Source organism: Drosophila rhopaloa, unplaced genomic scaffold (genome assembly GCF_018152115.1).
Source record: "Drosophila rhopaloa isolate 14029-0021.01 unplaced genomic scaffold, ASM1815211v1 contig_115, whole genome shotgun sequence".
Taxonomy (NCBI): domain Eukaryota; kingdom Metazoa; phylum Arthropoda; class Insecta; order Diptera; family Drosophilidae; genus Drosophila; species Drosophila rhopaloa.
The window spans coordinates 17,847,153-17,864,782 of NW_025334990.1; the positions used below are offsets into that span (position 1 = coordinate 17,847,153).

Sequence of the window (17,630 nt, forward strand, 5' to 3'; positions counted from 1 at the left end):
TCAGCTGTTAGCCAGGGCTGCCAACCTGCCAAGGCTGCAGTAAACGTAAGTGCCAGGGCTTCACCCCAATGAGGCGCCAATTTAAATTCAATTCAAAAGTCATTATCCGTTAAAACATTGATATATTTGCTAGTAAGAAGATCATGAGGTAACACCAATCTTTGGCCTTATAGCAACAGGTTCAGGCTTGCACATACGAATACATGTAAAGGTAAATCACGTTTTAATACACTTACTAGGAGGTAAATTACATTAGGCTTGGGTGAGAACAACATTTAAGATTGCATATTGTATATCCATTTAAATGCCATGGGCGTGACTGGTGGCAATGGCTATCCCCCGTTGATGCTGTACCATTCCGGTTTCATAGGAGCAGCTGGTCGTTGGCTCTACTTGATGCACTTCCGCCGGATACCAGTGACTGTGGGACTCCGGCGCCTGATGGTAACTGAGATCCGCTGGAACATGGGCATCGCCCCGTGATTTTGGATACGACTGCGGATGCAGTGATTGCCAATCCATGCGAGCGGAGGAGGTGGTTGAAGAGCACGTCGAGGCAAAGGCCAGGCCACGACTGCTCTGGTGGAACTCAAAGGGCCAGCTCTGCAAGATACAATATAGATATTTACCACAGCACAGACATAAATCATAGGAGTTGAGGAAACCGCAGGGGCTATATATGGAACAATATGACGACAACCCATCCCAGACAGCGCCATTGTTTGTTTACGCAACTTTGATTGTTTTTAGTGCCCCCCGCCTCTGCATTGTGGATCTACAATAACAGCCTCATTAACGGATCTATAAAAACATAAACAGCCAAACACTTGCGGACAAGAGACACTCATTTGAATGGGATATGTAGGGCTGCTAGGGACAGCAGACAAATACAGACAGAGCCAATGGGTTGTTCCCACCCGATCATAGCGGGCGCGTGCGAGAAGCAATGGGAAAAATTCGGATAGGGTTGGGACTCCCCGATTCGATCCTATCCTATCCGATTTGCCGCCATATGGGCACAAGACGGAACCGTATTTGCTGAATTTTTCACGCATTCGGCGGCGGGTAAACAATCGCATCTATTTAGATAAGTTGTGTGCCATGAATCTTGAGGGATAGATTGTGTAAACTCCGGCGAGAATGAATAAACACGGTTAGACAAATTTTAATTACAATTATCAGAGTGGGAAAACTACTGAGGGCGACACTTTCCCTAGCATGTCATTCACTTTGTCGCATCAAAGTCGAACATCTTTAAAAATAAAAGCAAAGACTAACTAGTGCCCCCTTCCCGATCCTCAGGTCTGCGGTAGCGTCACCATTCCGTCCCCGCTCCTCGGACCTGTCACTCATATTTAATATTTTCGAAATTCACAAAAGTATCGGATTACAGGAAAGCGAGGCAGTCTGAAATCACAAAATGTGATTTCACTGTTCTAGTGGGGGGCCCGGCTGAATGGCTGACTCCGGTCTTGGGATGGGGGCCACCTCCACCTAGGAAAGGTGGAAATACTTGTCGCCCCAGCGGAGTCACCCAAGCAGATGTTGCACCATAAATATGTGCATAATCGTTTTGGATTTTGGATCTAAGATTCGGTCAGCTGGGATTGAATTACCACATTCAGTGGTTTTGAGATTAATAAAATATTACTTTACTAATTTTAAAAGAATTTATTTGACGATGAAAGATAATAGTTGATTAGTTGTTATTTTATATTTCAAGAATATATAGCATTTCCGACAATAAAAAAAGGACATACATTTGCTGGGTTTGGGACATAGTAACTTTAATCATCTTGCAAGGTGTCATTAATTCCATCATATAGAATAACTAAACCCTAAGTCTACTATTTAAATAATCAGGGAAAAATTCATAAAATGATAAAATGTAAGCAAAAATTAAGACATCTAAGTGATGAATATAAATTCATTTGATGATATTGCAATTCAAGTCAACACCTTATACCACAAACAAGTGGAATATGTAATCGGTTAATTAGGAATTTCGACCTGTTGATCATGTTCGTTCAATTAGACTGAAAACCCCAGAGTTTACGATGAGCTTGGGCATATCACAGGGGATCCCCGACGACACCTGTCATCATGTGACGAAACCCACCTGCAGTCGCCGGCTCATTAATGCGATTCCATTCATAACCCGCGGATGCAGTGCATCGTTAAGTGGTGCCAGTGACATCACTTATTGGGGGCCAGGGATCGCAATTGCATGACACTTACCATGCCGTGTCCGTTGTTGTGGAAATGGTAATTGCCTGCTCCGGATCCCTCCGCCATGTGACTCGTGTCCAGGCCCTCGGAGCTGGTGGTGCTCGAGTGGCTGTGGTTCAGGTGGTGGCTGTGGTTGTGCGGGTGGTTGTGCGAGTGGGAGTGGCTGTGGGTGTGACTGTGGCTGCCATTGCTCCCAGTCTCGACTGCCGTAATTAGCTGCTTGATGTAGAGCGTGGCCAAACGCAACGTGTCCAACTTGGAGAGCTTCGTGTCCGGCGGAATGTTAGGCAGCTTGGTCTTCAGACGTCCGTAGGCACTGGATAGCACCCGCATCCGCATTCGCTCCCGGGCATTGGCCGCATTCCGCTGCACAGGCGGCTGTGAGCCTACGAATTCAGGAAAACGTTTAATTGGTATGTTGGAAAGTGTATCTTTTAAATCAGATAAATACTCGTAGTTTTCCTTTTCTTTGAAATTATTAAAATGGTTCTTTGTTTTTCTACATTAAAGTTTCTTCAACTTTTAAAAACGAAATGTTTATAGTGTATCTTATAAATCAGATAAATACTCGTAGTTTTCCTTTCCTTTAAAATTATTAAAATGGTTCTTTGTTTTTCTACATTAAAGGTTCTTTAACTTTTAGAAACGAATTGTTTATTCTATTCAAAGACTTATTAAAGACAATATACCTATTTTGTTTTTTATCAAATTATTTCTTTCTTTAAGCAATCATTTTAATGTAATTATTATAAGTTAGTTATAAGAGAGATTGGAAATAATTGCTTTAAAATGATTGCTTAAAGAAAAATGGAAAATGTATAATATATAAATATTTTAAATACAATATAAGAAGAATGTTTTTAAACGTTTTGCCATAAAAGGAGACCGCATTTAGGAAAAACTTTCAATGATATAGATCTCTAAAAAAATTATAAGAAATGCTCTTTAAACTTACTTTGGGAGCTGGCATCCTCATCGAAATCGTCGTCAAAAAGATCCATGGGGCTGGAGGCGCGCTTCTTGCGTGGCATTATTACACAACAAATGGAATCACAAGTATCACTTTTGGAATATTCAAATTGGATATTTTTTCCAATTACTCAGTCTTCTCACTTCAAATCGCACCGTAGCGAACCGAAATCTATCTGCGAGTCAAAAACGTCCGATCTGCGTGGCAAATAGAGCACTTCTGTCAAGGGTTCCGGGGAGAGGCCTCCTTTTGAGCACTCTGCTCCTCAGCTCTCGGCTCTCCAGCCTCCGGCTATTTCTGGCACCTCTGGTGGGCGTGCCTGGTCCGCAAACAGTCGCAATTGGCGGAGGAACCCGACACATGGTGCGATCTTCGGTCTCTTTCTCGGGTGTTTGGCTTCTGGCTGCCACCACATTGGCCCAGTCTTCTGCCGCCGGGCTGCGGGAAAATTCAAAATGAATCGCTGTGTTTATCGGTCTATTTCGGAGCTCTGTCTTAAGGACGTGCGAAGCGTGCCAAGCCTCCCGTTCCAGATGGCACCACCTGGTTTCCATATCGCAGTGGTTTTAGGGATAAGCATTAATGGCAGACCGGAGTGATCATAATCCAGGGGTTCAACTGCATATCCTGTTGGGGTCAGCATGGAAGTCGTTCAAATTTGTGCCCCAAGTTCAAATTCTGTTGAATTTTACTTTTCAACATTTTATTTGGTATGAAAAAAATATTTATGGTATATGAGGTTATAAATCTATTGCGTTGGTCTTATTCATTTCATAAACTTATTTATTCTCTCATCCAAGTAAAGCAATCCAATCAATAAATAATTAAAATTAAGTATTTACCCCATAGATGCTCTTTATACTTTTACACAATATATTTTAGGTTTCAGTTCATTTAAAATCAGGTGAAATGGAGAAAATGGTAGGACATTCGAGATTCACCCAGCTTTTAATGTCTTTATTGAACCTATAACTCGAATTAAACCATCTCTCCTTGTAAGTTCTTGAGATAAGTGTCGGCTAGTAAGAATTTATGAAGCTATTTATTTAATTCAATATTAGAAACTAAAATCGCAACGTTTTGCTAAATAAATAAGTTGAAAAACATTATCTATATTTACAACACAAGTGGTCAGATTAAATTGTTTTTTGACCTAGGAAGCTCCGAACTAATTTTACTACTTGGCACACCTCCTAGTCGAGATAAGCCTCTACGGAGAGCTTCGGCCCCGGACAAGTAGCCTTGATTAGGGCCGCAGACCATGGATGGGACGTCACGGCAGTAGGGTTATCAGGATGCTGGCCAAGAGGTCATCAGACCAATTCAGCGGGAGATAATCAGGACGGGACCGTGTTATTAATACGAGACTTCAGTTGAGATTCTAAAGTGCTCGCGCGCGGCAGCTTCTCGAAATGTGGCGCCATCGCATCCTGCAGGAGACATCCCGCCGGGGAATCAGCAAGCAAGTGAGAGGAGGCGGAGGAGCGAGACAGGAGCCGAGTGGATCCCTGCCAGCCTCAGCGGATGTGGTTGTGATTGGCGGTGGGTCGGCGGGATGCCACACCCTCTATCACCTGGCACGACGCGGTGTCAAGGCGGTGCTCCTGGAGCGTGCCCAACTCACGGCCGGAACCACCTGGCACACCGCCGGATTACTGTGGCGCCTGCGACCCAACGATGTGGATATTCAGCTGCTGGCTAATTCGCGCCGGATGCTCCAGCAATTGGAGGCGGAGACCGAGCTGGATCCGGGCTGGATTCAGAATGGTGGTATCTTCATAGCCCACAATGAAACGCGACTGGATGAGTACCGTAGACTGGCCACCGTGGGTTCAGCCCTGGGTATCGAAAACCAAGTACTGAGTCCCGAAGAGACCCAAAAGCTGTTCCCCCTCCTGGATCCCTCGGCCTTTGTAGGAGCACTCTACTCCCCAGGTGATGGTGTCATGGATCCCGCGATGCTGTGTGCTGCCCTCAAAAAGGCGGCCACCAATCTCGGCGCCCAGGTGATCGAGCACTGTGGAGTGGATGACCTGCTGCTGGAGCAAACTTCCAGGGGTAAGAAAGTAGTGGGCGTGGCCACGCCCTTCGGAGACATCAGGGCAGAGAAGGTAGTGAATGCCACGGGCGTATGGGGCCGCGATTTAGTGGCCAAGCATGGGTCTCATCTTCCCCTGGTGCCCATGAAGCATGCCTACATTGTTTCCGAATCCATTCCGGGAGTGCGGGGACTACCCAACATCCGAGATCACGATTACTCCACCTACTTCCGCATCCAAGGAGACGCCATCTGCATGGGAGGCTATGAGCCGAATCCGATTCTACTGGAACCTGTGCCCAAGGACTTCCATTTCGGACTCTATGAACTGGACTGGTCTGTTTTCGAGGCCCACGTCGAGGGGGCCCAGAAGTTGTGTCCCAGCTATGCGAAGTACGGCGTGAAGAGCACGGTTTGTGGACCCGAGTCCTTCACACCCGATCACAAGCCACTTATGGGTCCGGATCCGATTCTGGACGGGCTGTACCACAACTGCGGCTTCAACTCAGCGGGCATGATGTTTGGCGGTGGATGCGGGGAGCAGACTGCTCTCTGGGTCATCCAGGGGCAACCCGAGCTGCCCATGTTCGGCTTCGATCTGCGGAGATTCACCCAGGAGCAGGGCAAGGCCATCCAGTGGATCAGGGAGAAGTCGCACGAGAGCTATGTGAAGAACTACAGCATGGTCTTCAAGTACGATCAACCTCTGGCGGGTAGAGACTTCCAAAAGGATCCCCTGCACGAGGAGATGATGCAGGCGGGAGCCGTGATGGAAGAGAAACAGGGCTGGGAGCGACCTGGTTTCTTCCTGCCCTCCGGTTCCAGGAAGGCGGTGGTTCTGCCCTACGACTGGTACGGCAGCTATGGCCACCAGAGGATCCAGGACGGCGAGTACGAAAGGGTTCTGGAGGGCGATCTCCACTACAGCAGATTCTCGGAGCACCACGAACTGGTGAGTGGAAGCATCTTTCTTATCTATGTATACGTAATATTTGTTTTCCTGCTTTTAGATCGGATCGGAGGCATCGGCTTGTCGCAATAACGCCGTGGTATTCAACATGAGCTACTTCGCCAAGCTCCTGCTGGAGGGTCCTCAGGCCCAGGAGGCCGCCGACTGGCTCTTCTCGGCTAATACCAATCGAGATCCCAGCAAGTAAGTCATTAATTTATATTAGTTTAATTTGAACATACTGATATTTATGAGCAAAGTACATTCCATATTTTGGAAATCCAATGGTATGGTCATAGCTATTACAATAAATATATCTATCACCATAATTATAAAGTACTTGTCAGAATAGTTATTTGAGAATTAAGGAATATATTCGCCCGAATACTAGCGTCAATAAAAAAAGTTTATTGTAAAGGTTGTAGCTTAATAAACGTCAAGCAAAAAAGGTAAAATTAGACATTTGTATATCAAAATCGAAGGGATGCTAATCAGAAATACTCAAAACCAATTTTTTAATTAGGAAATTTAAATTTCAGTCCGTTTAAAACTTCACAACAACATTATACATGGCTGATACAAAACAAACTTATTAAAGATTAGTTTCTATACCAAAATCATTCATTGAAAATGATCTATATATTCAGAATAAAATCTTTTGATAACCAATAACTCATCTCTTTCAGAACTGTATACACCTGTGCTCTTAACGATGCCGGTGGCGTTGAAGCGGATGTGACCATTTCCCGCCTGTCTCCCGGTTCCGGAAAAGTCTACGATCCCAAGTTCAATGGTCAAGGATTCTATATCGTGGCGGGCGGTGCCTCCGCCTTCTACACGTACAGCTCTCTGCAGGCAGAGATCCGTAGAAAGGGCTTTGAGGCCAGTCTCAAAGACTTGACCGCCGAATTGGGTGTCATATCCATTCAAGGACCCAGCAGCCGGAAGATCCTCCAGCCCCTCATCGACTGCGATCTATCCGATGAGCAAGTACCCCCGAATAGCACCCGCTTGGCCAAGTTTGGGGACGTGGGTCTCCGCCTCCTGCGGGTGAGCTTCGTGGGCGAACTTGGCTACGAGCTCCATGTGCCCAAAAAGGATTGTGTTGCCGTCTATCGAAACCTGATGAAGGCGGGTGCTGGCCAGGATTTGCGCAATGCTGGCTACCGGTCGCTGTATTCCCTCAGCAGTGAGAAGGGCTACCATCTGTGGAGCTTCGACCTGCGACCGGATGACACTCCTCTGGAAGCTGGCTTGGGATTCACCTGTCGCAAGAGTGGAGCAGACTACCGCGGCAAGGCGGCCATCGAAAAACAGCGATCTGAGGGCTTGAAGAAGCGCCTGGTTTACCTGACCCTCCAAGATCAGGTGCCCATCTGGGGACTGGAGGGAGTCTACCGGAATGGAGAGGCCGTGGGCATTCTGCGACGAGCGGAATATGCCTATGCCCTAGGAAAATCCCTCGGACAGGCTTACATTTCCAGGCCAGATGGACAGATCATCGATGTTGATTACATCAAGAACGGGGAGTACGAGGTGGACATATTGGGCAAGAAATACCGCGCCGACTGCCACTTGCGCAGCCCATTCGATCCCACTGGCCAACGGGTTCTCGGTAACTATGCATCCGAGTCCGAGCCCAATAAATAAAGAAGAGCCTGTTGTTTCCAAGAACTCGTTTGCTCCGCGAAGGGAATTTCTCTGAGGGTTCTCCAAGTGAAGTGCCTGCCAAATAGGGCCATAAATTACTTTCGCCGTGAACAGAGGTTCGAAGAAAGGTCGCGGAGAAGGCAGACAGACAGGCAGTCTGCGAGTGGGTCACCCGAAATGGTTGCGGTTAACAGCTCAATTAATTTCACTGTCCAACTATTATGACATCATTCTCGGTTTCCTCGAAGGATGCGATCTGCAGACGTAATTCTAGAGCCCTCGATCTTCCCAGCCAGACAAACTGTCGCCTCTCAAGTGGTTTTTCTTAAATGCAACTTCATTAAATTGTGATCTTGAGGTAATACTTTCAGCTTAAATGTTAGTGAACATAAACTAGTAAGTCTAGGCCTCGATGGTCACCGTGGAGGCCGTGTTGGAGGGGCTATCGAAGTGGCCGGCCACCACCTCCTCGAGCGTCAAATCGAACTTGAATATGGGACGCAGGTCGCTGTTCAGGCGGCAAACCACTCCGGCAGAGGCAATGTTCCAGTTCCAGCAGATCATGGCGCAGTTAAGAGCCTCCAAGTCGCCCTTCATGGAGACAATGTTCTGTGGGGAAAGCCAATATAGTTATCTATCGTTGTTTACTTTTCATTTGATAATTACCATAGCCACTGTGTAGTCAATGGAGTTTATCTCCTCCCCCCTAATGACCACCAATTGCGTTTCGCCATTTTGACTGTTGAGGAAGCGCACCACCTTCTCCTTGAGATACTCCGCGGATGCGTAGTCCAGCTTCTGCTTCACATCCACCACGCTCACTTCATGGCCATTGATCTGAGGGATGATGATTTATTAGCTGCTGTTAAATAAATTCAGATAAAGTAGGGGGCTTTACCTTCTCCAGTTTGATGTCTACATGGGGACGCGCACTGCTATAAAGAATGTAGACCATATTGGCAGCAATGCCGCAGAGTATTCCATACTCCAAACTCCAGAACATACAGGTAATAATGGTGACTACAAAGGGAAACAGATCCTTCTCTGGAAAGGTAAAAAACAAATTTTAGACAGAGCTTTGACAAATGGAAGCCACTCTATACCCACTTTTAGATTTCCACATGTCCCTGATCTTGTGCAGCTCCACCAGCGATATCATGGCTGCTATAATAATGGCAGCCAGGGTGCATTTGGGAATAAAGTAGAACGTCTGAGTGAGGAAAGCCAGGGCCATGAGCACCAGTGCCCCGGTGACTGCTCCACCCAGAGGAGTTTTCACTCCACTGGCATTATTGACAGCCGTACGCGTAAAGGATCCGGTCACGGGCATCGAGAGAACGAAGCTGCCCATGATGTTGCACATGCCCAGAGCCACCATCTCCTGTGAGGCATCAACGATTTTTCCCTTTGCTGCAAGTGGAGGATCGATTTAGTTGGTTGCCTCAATGGCAAATGAAATTATACATACAAAACGCCTTAGATATAGCCACTATTTCCAGGATCGAGATCAGGGGAATGGAGCCCAAGGACGCGCCCAGTGTGCTGATCATCTCGCCAAAGGACACATATTCGCCATCCACGGTGGTACTAAAAGGAGGCAAGCGGAAGGGAGGCACTCCGGCCGTAATGTTGCCAGTGACCCGGAAGGGCTGATTCCCATCCCGACTCAGAATGTAGGCCAAAAAGGTGCCGAAAATCACAGCCAGAGCATTTCGGGAGAGGCCAAGGTACTTCCAAAAAATTCGGTTGCCCCACTTGATGTCCTTTACGCGCTGTAAATAAATACATTTTGGAATATAAACAATTATACTGATAAAATTAAATTACAATTAAATATGACAGTAGCGGATACTAACACAAAATTATTTATGTCAAATAATATTTAAACCAAATTAAACTTTCACAAGTGGTATTAAACGTCACTTTCAAACGTTCAAACCGAGAACAAGGTTGATTGGTTTCAATTAAAATCAAACCCCTATCAATCAATCCTCTTACCGTCATGAGCAGCAGGAATACGAGAGATGAGACACCCAGCAGGGCATCCCAGACCCTAATCGACGCCAAGTGGGTGAAGAAATTCTTCCAGGCGGGCAGTAAGTCATTCGAAGGACCTATTTGCAGAGAGATTAACATTTAAGTTAGATTTCAATTTCATGAACTAGATGTAGGCCAAAACTCACTGGTCAAACCAACGATGTTGTTGATCTGGGCACTTCCAATTGTGACGGCCGCCGCCATGGTGAACCCAGTGATCACTGGAATCGAGATGAACCGCACAAGGACCCCCATGTTGAGCAGTCCCAGGATGAGCACGATGCAACCAGCCAGGAAACAGACGAGCACAGCGTAGTCCGGACTAATCGTGGCATACTGGTTGACCATCAAAGCCATAATAGCAGTGGTGGCTGGGGGAGATTACAGAGTTGGTATCGGAACTTCATAGCGCTGATCTCAACTCACCGATCGTGACATCCTTGCAGGATCCAAATACGATGTATGTGAAGCAGCCCATGAAGGCGGAGTACAGGCCGTACTGCGGCTCCAGACCAGCCACCACTCCATAGGCAATCGCCTGGGGAATGGTGGTCAGTCCAACCGTGAATCCTGCGATGAAGTCCTGCATGATGTACTCCAACCGGTAGCGGGGCAGCCACTTCAGGATCGGGAACTTGTTGGTCACGGTCGCCGGACGACACAGCTTGCGGCCGCCATCCCTGACAAGCGAGCCCACATTCGGCAGCTGCTCCCGGTACAGATTATCTGGGGATCCAAAAAAAAAAAAAGCCTTGGATCAGTTTGCACTCGTACTCCATGCTCCGATAACCCCTCCTCTGCCGGCTAATCTTCCCTGGCAGCAGCGTGTTGCGACATCTGGCGATCTGCTATTTTTATTGACATTGGGCTGGTCAGCCTATCGGTCGTGAGTGCCGACTACCCCAAGCAGATAAGCCCCACCGAGATACTCTTTTATGAATTGGCACGTATTTTATACAACCAATCATTGCGATTGCATCGCACTTTCCCACTGGACGAGTGGCCAGACATAAATCAATTGACCCTGAACGCCTGTTCGTTTCCGGAAAAACCCCGGGAGAGTTACTCACCCTCGTTGGCTCTCATCGCGGATGCTACTGCGGCTTCAAACTGCGTTTCTGGTTCTGAGAACGAGCGGGAGATCGGTAATTGGGCTGAGCGTATAGCGAAAACCGGGCAGCTAAGGCGTCCGCTCAGTGTGCCGCTCCAGACGCGACTGCCGCTCCGATCTCCGTCAACCAACGGCAACGGCGAATAAAAGCAATCGTGCTTGTAGCTCGTGTATGCGTACTGGCCATATAAGATTTACAAGACAGGTACCGGTACCGCCTTATCTTGTTAGCCCTGTTAGTCCGTCGATCAACAATTGCACAGTTAAGCTGCACGTTTGCTTAATAACCTGGTCTGGCTGCCCCTTTTACAAAACAAAAAACAACTACGGGTTGATCGGTATACTTTAGTTGATTGCCAGGATCACTACTCGCTGCTCTTCCAGATCTTGACGGCGTAAGTGTTCTGCAGTGCTCCGGTGGCGATCACGTTCGCCGTCGGATGGCAAGCGGTGCAGAGCACCCGGTCGCCCTGTGTGGCCGCCTTCTGGACCAGCTTCCTCGTCTGCAGGTCCCAGATGCACAGCGTCTCGTCCTCGCTGCCAGATACGATCCAGATGCCCGCGGTGATGGAGAAGTTGGAGGACAGGCAGTAGGCCTCGTTCACATGCCCGCGATAGACCCTCAGGCACTTGGTCTTCTCGTAATTCCACAGCCTGAGCGTGTTGTTCAGCGTGGAGGCCAGGATGTAGCGGCCATTGGGCGAGAACTTCACATGGCCCACTGGCGTGTTGTCGTCGTCGATGAGCGTCTTTAGCACCTGGCAGGTGCTCGTGTCCCACAGGCGCACCAGTCCATCGAAACTGCTGGTCACGAAGAGGCTGCCCTCCCGGTTGAAGTCCACCGAACTGATGGGATCCTGGTGGGCGGTCACTGTCTTCAGGGTTCTCCCGGTCCGCACATCCCACAGGCGGACCGTCTTGTCGAAACTGGTGGAGGCCAGCAGAGTGGACTGCGGATTGAAGCAGCAGGAGAAGACGATTCCGCCGTGCCCATCCAGAGTTTGAACGCAGAGCACGCTGCGCGGATCCCAGAAGCGCACGGTCTTGTCATCGCTGCAGCTGGCCAGGATTCCACTCGCGGACCAGGCCACATCGTTGATACCCATCTGGTGCCCGACCAGAGATTGGATGCAGCTGCCGGCCTGCACGTCCCACAGCTTGAGGAGACAGTCGGCCGAGCCGCTGGTTACGTGACTGCCATCCGGACTGAACTTCACGGCCGTAATGCAGCCAACATGTCCGAGGAGCGAGTTCGTGATGGCGTAGCCCGGCGATGGGGGCTTCTGCTTGGTGAGCTGGCCGGGGGGCAGGGGCAGCTTGAAGGGATTGCCGCCGGACTCCAGGATGGGGGTCACGGTTCCGAGATTCTCACCAGCATCTGTCAAATCAATCATTGCGGATTCGGATTCTTCCGGATCGATTTCAATCTGGAAAACCTTAAAAACAGTCGTGAATGAAGTCGTGGGCAATTTGGTAACAACCTCTTTTGTTTATCCGTCTTTAGTTTTAAATTGTAAAGGGACTTCTTTGCTTGCCAAAATGGCGCTGACATTTTGTAAAACAGTTTTTTTAGCTTTTTCGGGCTGCCAACTTTAGCAACTTTTTTTTGGCGCGAATTTTAAAAAAATCGTTTAATTTCCACTTTTTGTTGACAATTCCTCGGGTGCTAATTATTGCAAATTAATTTTAAAGATAATTAAATTAAATTAAATTTAATCGAAACCCCAAAGTAAAAATGTCCAGCAAATTTTAAAAAGATCAGTCGTCGAGAACTTATGGCGCCATTTCGATTCAATAACAATCTGTATTACAACAATATTTGCCTTTTTTAAACAAATGTTAATTGTTTCGCTTACTATTATTACTCTTTTGTTTAGTCAATATTTGCGTGAACTATCAGACAGCGGTCGTAAAAAATCTGACTGAAAAAAATAAAATAAACAAGAGCAGTTAATTGGCGTTGTGGATTTGGCGACAGGGCGGTGTATTTGCACAGCCTGTTATGCTCCCCAGACTTGTTAACCAAACATTAAACAAATGGCCGGTGGTGTGCCGGTAATTTGTCACCTAATTATTTGCTTACGCTGCTAATATGCACTGAATTACATATATGTATGTATGTAGGCAAAATTGAAGAATGCGCGCTAATCAAGTCAGTGAACTGTGTATTTACATAATAATTTGGGAGCCAATCATGTATCAACATAATTCCGCACCTATTATACTTTTTTTAGGGAACAAATAGTTAAGTAATAGGAACAAATTGCTTGATTTTGGTGTTAAAAATTTTAATAGTATTTGTGTTTTAGTAAAGACTTTGCAAAGGTGATATTTGAAACATGTAGGTATGAAATGCTTATTGTGTACATTATGAGCGGAAGGCTAGCTCAAACCTTATTTCAAAAATATTTTAAACAGTTTTAGGACTATTTCGTTTTACGGCACCTATTAAATATAAAAACATTGGCGAAGCTTTTTACTGTATCGTATTCAAGATAGGTAGGGATCCAAAATAATAGTTACCTGAAATATCTATTAAAATAAGCCAAATTAAGTTTTTTATTCGCTTCAATTTAAAACTTAAATTTAAACGTAGATGGTATTTTTTAACGAACAATTTAGCGAACGGTCACACTAAGCAGTGGTGCTGTCAACTGTCATTTTAAATTTAACGGAAGTTGGCAGCCCCTTGGCGTCCAAAAAAATAGCGCGCAAGGAAGTAAAATAGAAAATATCCTTTAAACCTAGTTACGCGGCGCAAAATGGCAAGCAAGGAGGTTCCGGAGGTGCCACAGCGAGAGATGCGCTCCTTTCTGATGGCCCGCGACCCCTCCATCGACCGCCGCTTCCGTCCGCGACCAAACAAAAAGATGCGTCTATTCGACCACATTCAGGAATCGGAGGAGGAGAGTTTTTCCGAGTACTCTGACACCGAGTCCGAGCACAAGTACCGATCCAGTGAGGCCACGGATGGCGCCTCATGCGCAACCAGCGTGGCGGACAGCAGCAGCGTGGAGACGGGACCGCAGGTCTTCCTGCGCTTGCGCCCCGTCAAGGATGCTTCCAAGGCGTACATAGTATCGGAGGACAGCAACGTGCTCATCACCAGCTGCAAGGTGGACTCCACCAGCAACAATGTGAACCGCATGGAGAAGCACTTTGGTTTCACATCCATCTTTGACAGCAATGTTGGCCAACGGGACATATACGACACCTGCGTGGGACCAAAGATCATGGAGGAGGAGTGTGTGACCATCATGACGTATGGCACATCGGGCTCGGGAAAGACCTACACATTGCTGGGTAAGCTGTAAAGTTTTGCATATACATTGCATGGTTTTTAATAGTTAAAATCCTTCCTCAGGCGACGATGTGCGTGCTGGCATCATTCCGCGAGCCCTAGAGAACATATTTACCATTTACAAGGACACCATATTCCGCTCACCCAAGCTTAAGCTGATCAACGGCTGCATCGTTTTTCTGCAGGACGATGCCTCACTGAAGGAGCTGCAGATTCGGAAAAAGTTGTTGGACTTGTGTCCTGACATCAGTGCCCATCACCAGCGCTTGAAGCAGGTTATTGACGGGGATCACACTTTCGAAACGAAGACCTCCACTGACGTTTCCGTCTTGGTTTGGGTGTCCTTCGTGGAAATCTATAACGAACTTGTGTACGACTTGCTGGCCATCCCGTCGAAACAGGATAAGCTGGGCGAGGTGCCACGGAAGAACCTAAAGATCGTGGGCAACAAGGGCCAAGTGTTCATCAAGGGACTGACCAGTGTTTTCGTGACAAGCAGCGTGGAGGCGCTCCAGCTGCTCCGGTTAGGCCAGCAGCGCTCCACGTACGCCTCCACCTCTGTGAACGCCAACTCCAGCCGATCGCATTGTGTCTTCACCGTGGACATACTGAAGTACAATCGCTCGGGCATCACCACCCAAAGTTCGTACAAGTTTTGCGACCTCGCAGGCTCGGAACGCGTGAACAATACAGGAACCTCGGGCCTTCGTCTCAAGGAGGCTAAGAACATCAATACATCGCTGATGGTGCTGGGCCGTTGCCTGGATGCGGCCAGCACTGTGCAGAAGAAGAAAAACGCAGACATCATTCCATACCGCGACTCCAAGCTCACGATGCTGCTGCAGGCGGCATTGCTGGGCAAGGAGAAGTTGGCCATGATCGTGACGGTTACCCCTTTGGACAAATACTATGAGGAGAACCTAAATGTCTTGAACTTCGCCTCAATCGCGAAGAATATAATTTTCAAGGAAGCCGTAATCAAGCAGCATCGAGTCAGCTACTGCGGCTTCATGGAATTCTCGAAAATGTCAAACTTCGAAGGCGGCGATTACATCAAGGAACTCGAGAACGATAACGTCCTCTTACGGTGCGAGATCGAACAACTGAAGTACGATCATGTGCTGCAGATGCAACTTTTGGAGGAGAAACTGCGCAGAGAACTAACTTCTACTTACCAGGAGATAATCCAAAACAACAAGAAACAACACGAAGACGAATGCGAGAAGAAGCTTCTGATTGCACAAAGAGAAGCTGATTTTATGGTTAGTATCAAGCATATCAAGCAGAACAAGAATTCCTTATATATTATCTTTCACAGCTTTCTTCTCAAAAGCGGCGCTACGAAGAGCAAATAGAAGATCTCAAGGATGAGATCGAGGAACTTAAAAATCCCACAAGCGACACGGACAGTTCCGATGATGCAAATGATTCCAAGTCGCCCATTGAAATCATTGATGATGATGAGTAGTTTCTTTAATTGTTTAAGTGTTGTTTAAATTTTTGTTTCATAACTGACGTGTTGTGGAGTTTGCAGAGTTATCCAATAAATGTGTACATGCTCAGAAAACTAGAGAGAAAAGATATGATGAGATGCTTGACCAGAAAACTTCCAGCAGCAATAGCACTAGCGCAATCGCTAGGAGCGTTCCGTAGGCCAGCCACACCCATTGTAGATCCATCACTCGCAAGGCGATAGTCGCTTCCGTTTCCTTACTGGGATCCTCAATATTAGACAATCCCGCCTCCGTCATGTCGTAGTGGTGCATTCCCACCCAGAACTGATACAGCCCATTGGCTCTTACCTCCAGGATTAGCTTGCTGACCGGCTCGGCGAACCAGGAGCTCTGCGGCCACTGAAACGAAAGCAAAGCCAGGGACCACATGCAGGCGTCCATGGAGTAAATGAAGAGTTCCCGGGTGAAGCGCTTCTGCTGCTCACTGAACAGTGTCCAGTGCAATCGAGAGGCGAAGTAGGCACTGCTGGAGTTCCTCCCACTTCTCAAGTGATGGTATTCACTCACATTGACCACCAGTAAGGACAGATGCAGATCCACCAAAGTGTGCAAGTCTTCTTCAGTCGTAACCAACGGAATTCGCATGCGCCGGACATCATCGAAACTGCGGGCCTGAAACTCCCGCGGAGGATGCGCCATCATCGTCTCAAGAGCTGCTTCAAAGATACTACTCACATTAAGACCCACAATTCCCAGCATGAGATATATCCACCGGCTGAAACGAGCCCTTCTCGGTAAGGGCATCCTGAAGGACTGACCCAGGATTCCACGTAAAGCCCTGTCGTTCAGCAGAAAGTCTACCAGATGGACATCGTCTGTCAACTTACGGAGGCAACTCAAAACCAATCCATAGGTGAACACAATGGCCACGGCCAGGAGCATATTGGAAACGCTGCTTAGGAGAAAGTAAATGTCCTTCAGGGGAATCTGTTGGGCTACCGGGATCATCAGGCAGATGTGTGTCAGTTCCAGAGGATAACTGGTGCGAGCCAACTGCTCTTCTCGCCCCAACATTGACATACTGGCCGGTACATCTATGGACATGCTCCTGCCCAGCTCCTGGAGCTCAGTGGCTTGGAGAAAGCGTCCGGGAGTCACCTTTTCAGCAAACTGCAAAGTGGCATTGAGCTTCCAGGCCAGCACGTTGATAAAGCGGCCCACGGATCCGGCTAGGATCTGCTTACCCGTGCGCCTGTCCACGTAAAGAATAGAACGCGGAAGCCATTGGTCGGGCATCACAATTAGTGGATGGCCTTGCATGTTGGGAAAACTCTGCTCAAAAATAGGTGAAAAGTGGAGAGGGCGTTGCTCTATCCGGAAGCTGGGATACTGGTTGTATCTGTAATTAAAGATGTGCTCATCTGCAGCCAAGAGTCCAACTACGTTCCGAATTCGAAGTTGGTAGCTGGTTTGGAAAAGAGCTTCCATTCTGGTTCGATTGGCAAAACGATTGGCTATATAGAGCACCTTTTTCTCATTGGGAAAATCCTCCAAAGACTTAGCCACTTTCAGAAGAAGCTCCTGATCCAGCTGCAGTTCATGCCCAGACAGGCAAATAATGTGTAGTACGGGTTTTTTGGAAAAGAACGGCTAACTGAGCGGATCTCTATTGGATTTCGTATATTTTGAAATATTGTTTTTAACCAGGTGTCCGGACAGTAATCATTGTGGATTATTATCACAGAAAGCGAAGATTCTGCTGCTGCTCTAAGGATGAATTCCACGGTTGATCCCCTAATTATTACAGGAGTCCAAAGAAGCACAACCTTCATTAGTGCCCACATTTCCTTTAAATTATGTCGCGTTTATCATTGTGTCCCTTATTTATATT

At 47.3% G+C, this 17,630-nt stretch overlaps 6 protein-coding genes across 6 annotated transcripts; 2 read left to right on the forward strand and 4 right to left on the reverse strand.

Annotated features, from left to right (window-relative positions):
- Positions 1 to 102: 102 nt before the first annotated feature.
- On the reverse strand, positions 103 to 3,437 carry LOC108042418. The gene is made up of 3 exons (XM_017120675.2): positions 3,185 to 3,437; positions 2,239 to 2,615; positions 103 to 603 (listed from the first exon to the last, which is right to left on the reverse strand). Exons 1-3 carry the CDS (start codon positions 3,258 to 3,260, stop codon positions 301 to 303), a joined length of 756 nt encoding a protein of 251 aa, XP_016976164.1. The 5' UTR covers positions 3,261 to 3,437; the 3' UTR covers positions 103 to 300.
- A 1,126-nt stretch (positions 3,438 to 4,563) lies between these two features.
- Positions 4,564 to 7,860, forward strand: LOC108042421 (sarcosine dehydrogenase, mitochondrial). Its single transcript, XM_017120681.2, has 3 exons — positions 4,564 to 6,189; positions 6,248 to 6,390; positions 6,873 to 7,860. The coding sequence occupies exons 1-3, from the start codon at positions 4,612 to 4,614 to the stop codon at positions 7,834 to 7,836; spliced, it is 2,685 nt and encodes an 894-aa protein (XP_016976170.1). The 5' UTR covers positions 4,564 to 4,611; the 3' UTR covers positions 7,837 to 7,860.
- Positions 7,861 to 8,152: 292 nt separating this feature from the next.
- Positions 8,153 to 11,076, reverse strand: LOC108042422 (sodium-independent sulfate anion transporter). Its single transcript, XM_017120682.2, has 9 exons — positions 10,944 to 11,076; positions 10,300 to 10,599; positions 10,020 to 10,244; positions 9,835 to 9,950; positions 9,305 to 9,608; positions 8,944 to 9,246; positions 8,735 to 8,880; positions 8,503 to 8,673; positions 8,153 to 8,445 (listed from the first exon to the last, which is right to left on the reverse strand). The coding sequence occupies exons 1-9, from the start codon at positions 10,957 to 10,959 to the stop codon at positions 8,239 to 8,241; spliced, it is 1,788 nt and encodes a 595-aa protein (XP_016976171.1). The 5' UTR covers positions 10,960 to 11,076; the 3' UTR covers positions 8,153 to 8,238.
- A 239-nt stretch (positions 11,077 to 11,315) lies between these two features.
- On the reverse strand, positions 11,316 to 12,494 carry LOC108042386 (WD repeat-containing protein 5). Its single transcript, XM_017120621.1, has one exon. The coding sequence runs from the start codon at positions 12,376 to 12,378 to the stop codon at positions 11,350 to 11,352; it is 1,029 nt and encodes a 342-aa protein (XP_016976110.1). The 5' UTR covers positions 12,379 to 12,494; the 3' UTR covers positions 11,316 to 11,349.
- Positions 12,495 to 13,661: 1,167 nt separating this feature from the next.
- LOC108042432 (kinesin-like protein subito) lies at positions 13,662 to 15,852 on the forward strand. Its single transcript, XM_017120693.1, has 3 exons — positions 13,662 to 14,287; positions 14,349 to 15,547; positions 15,604 to 15,852. The coding sequence occupies exons 1-3, from the start codon at positions 13,747 to 13,749 to the stop codon at positions 15,751 to 15,753; spliced, it is 1,890 nt and encodes a 629-aa protein (XP_016976182.1). The 5' UTR covers positions 13,662 to 13,746; the 3' UTR covers positions 15,754 to 15,852.
- On the reverse strand, positions 15,845 to 17,583 carry LOC108042433. The gene is given in 2 exon segments (XM_017120694.1): positions 15,845 to 17,379; positions 17,382 to 17,583. Coding segments are annotated over 2 exon segments (1,737 nt in total).
- Positions 17,584 to 17,630: the final 47 nt, after the last annotated feature.

Bases quoted from the DNA above. Each gene is read 5' to 3' on its own strand.
- LOC108042418 (XM_017120675.2), bottom strand. From the start codon at position 3,260: ATGCCACGCAAGAAGCGCGCCTCCAGCCCCATGGATCTTTTTGACGAC. The intron at 2,616-3,184 runs GTAAGTTTAAAG...CTGAATTCGTAG, and splicing joins TGAGGATGCCAGCTCCCAAA to GCTCACAGCCGCCTGTGCAG. The intron at 604-2,238 runs GTAAGTGTCATG...TGTATCTTGCAG, and splicing joins ACAACAACGGACACGGCATG to AGCTGGCCCTTTGAGTTCCA.
- LOC108042432 (XM_017120693.1), top strand. From the start codon at position 13,747: ATGGCAAGCAAGGAGGTTCCGGAGGTGCCACAGCGAGAGATGCGCTCC. The intron at 14,288-14,348 runs GTAAGCTGTAAA...ATCCTTCCTCAG, and splicing joins AAAGACCTACACATTGCTGG to GCGACGATGTGCGTGCTGGC. The intron at 15,548-15,603 runs GTTAGTATCAAG...TATCTTTCACAG, and splicing joins AAAGAGAAGCTGATTTTATG to CTTTCTTCTCAAAAGCGGCG.
- LOC108042386 (XM_017120621.1), bottom strand. From the start codon at position 12,378: ATGATTGATTTGACAGATGCTGGTGAGAATCTCGGAACCGTGACCCCC.
- LOC108042421 (XM_017120681.2), top strand. From the start codon at position 4,612: ATGTGGCGCCATCGCATCCTGCAGGAGACATCCCGCCGGGGAATCAGC. The intron at 6,190-6,247 runs GTGAGTGGAAGC...TCCTGCTTTTAG, and splicing joins TCTCGGAGCACCACGAACTG to ATCGGATCGGAGGCATCGGC. The intron at 6,391-6,872 runs GTAAGTCATTAA...CATCTCTTTCAG, and splicing joins ACCAATCGAGATCCCAGCAA to AACTGTATACACCTGTGCTC.
- LOC108042422 (XM_017120682.2), bottom strand. The intron at 9,951-10,019 runs GTGAGTTTTGGC...CTCTGCAAATAG, and splicing joins CAACATCGTTGGTTTGACCA to GTCCTTCGAATGACTTACTG. The intron at 9,247-9,304 runs GTATGTATAATT...CTCCACTTGCAG, and splicing joins GGCTATATCTAAGGCGTTTT to CAAAGGGAAAAATCGTTGAT.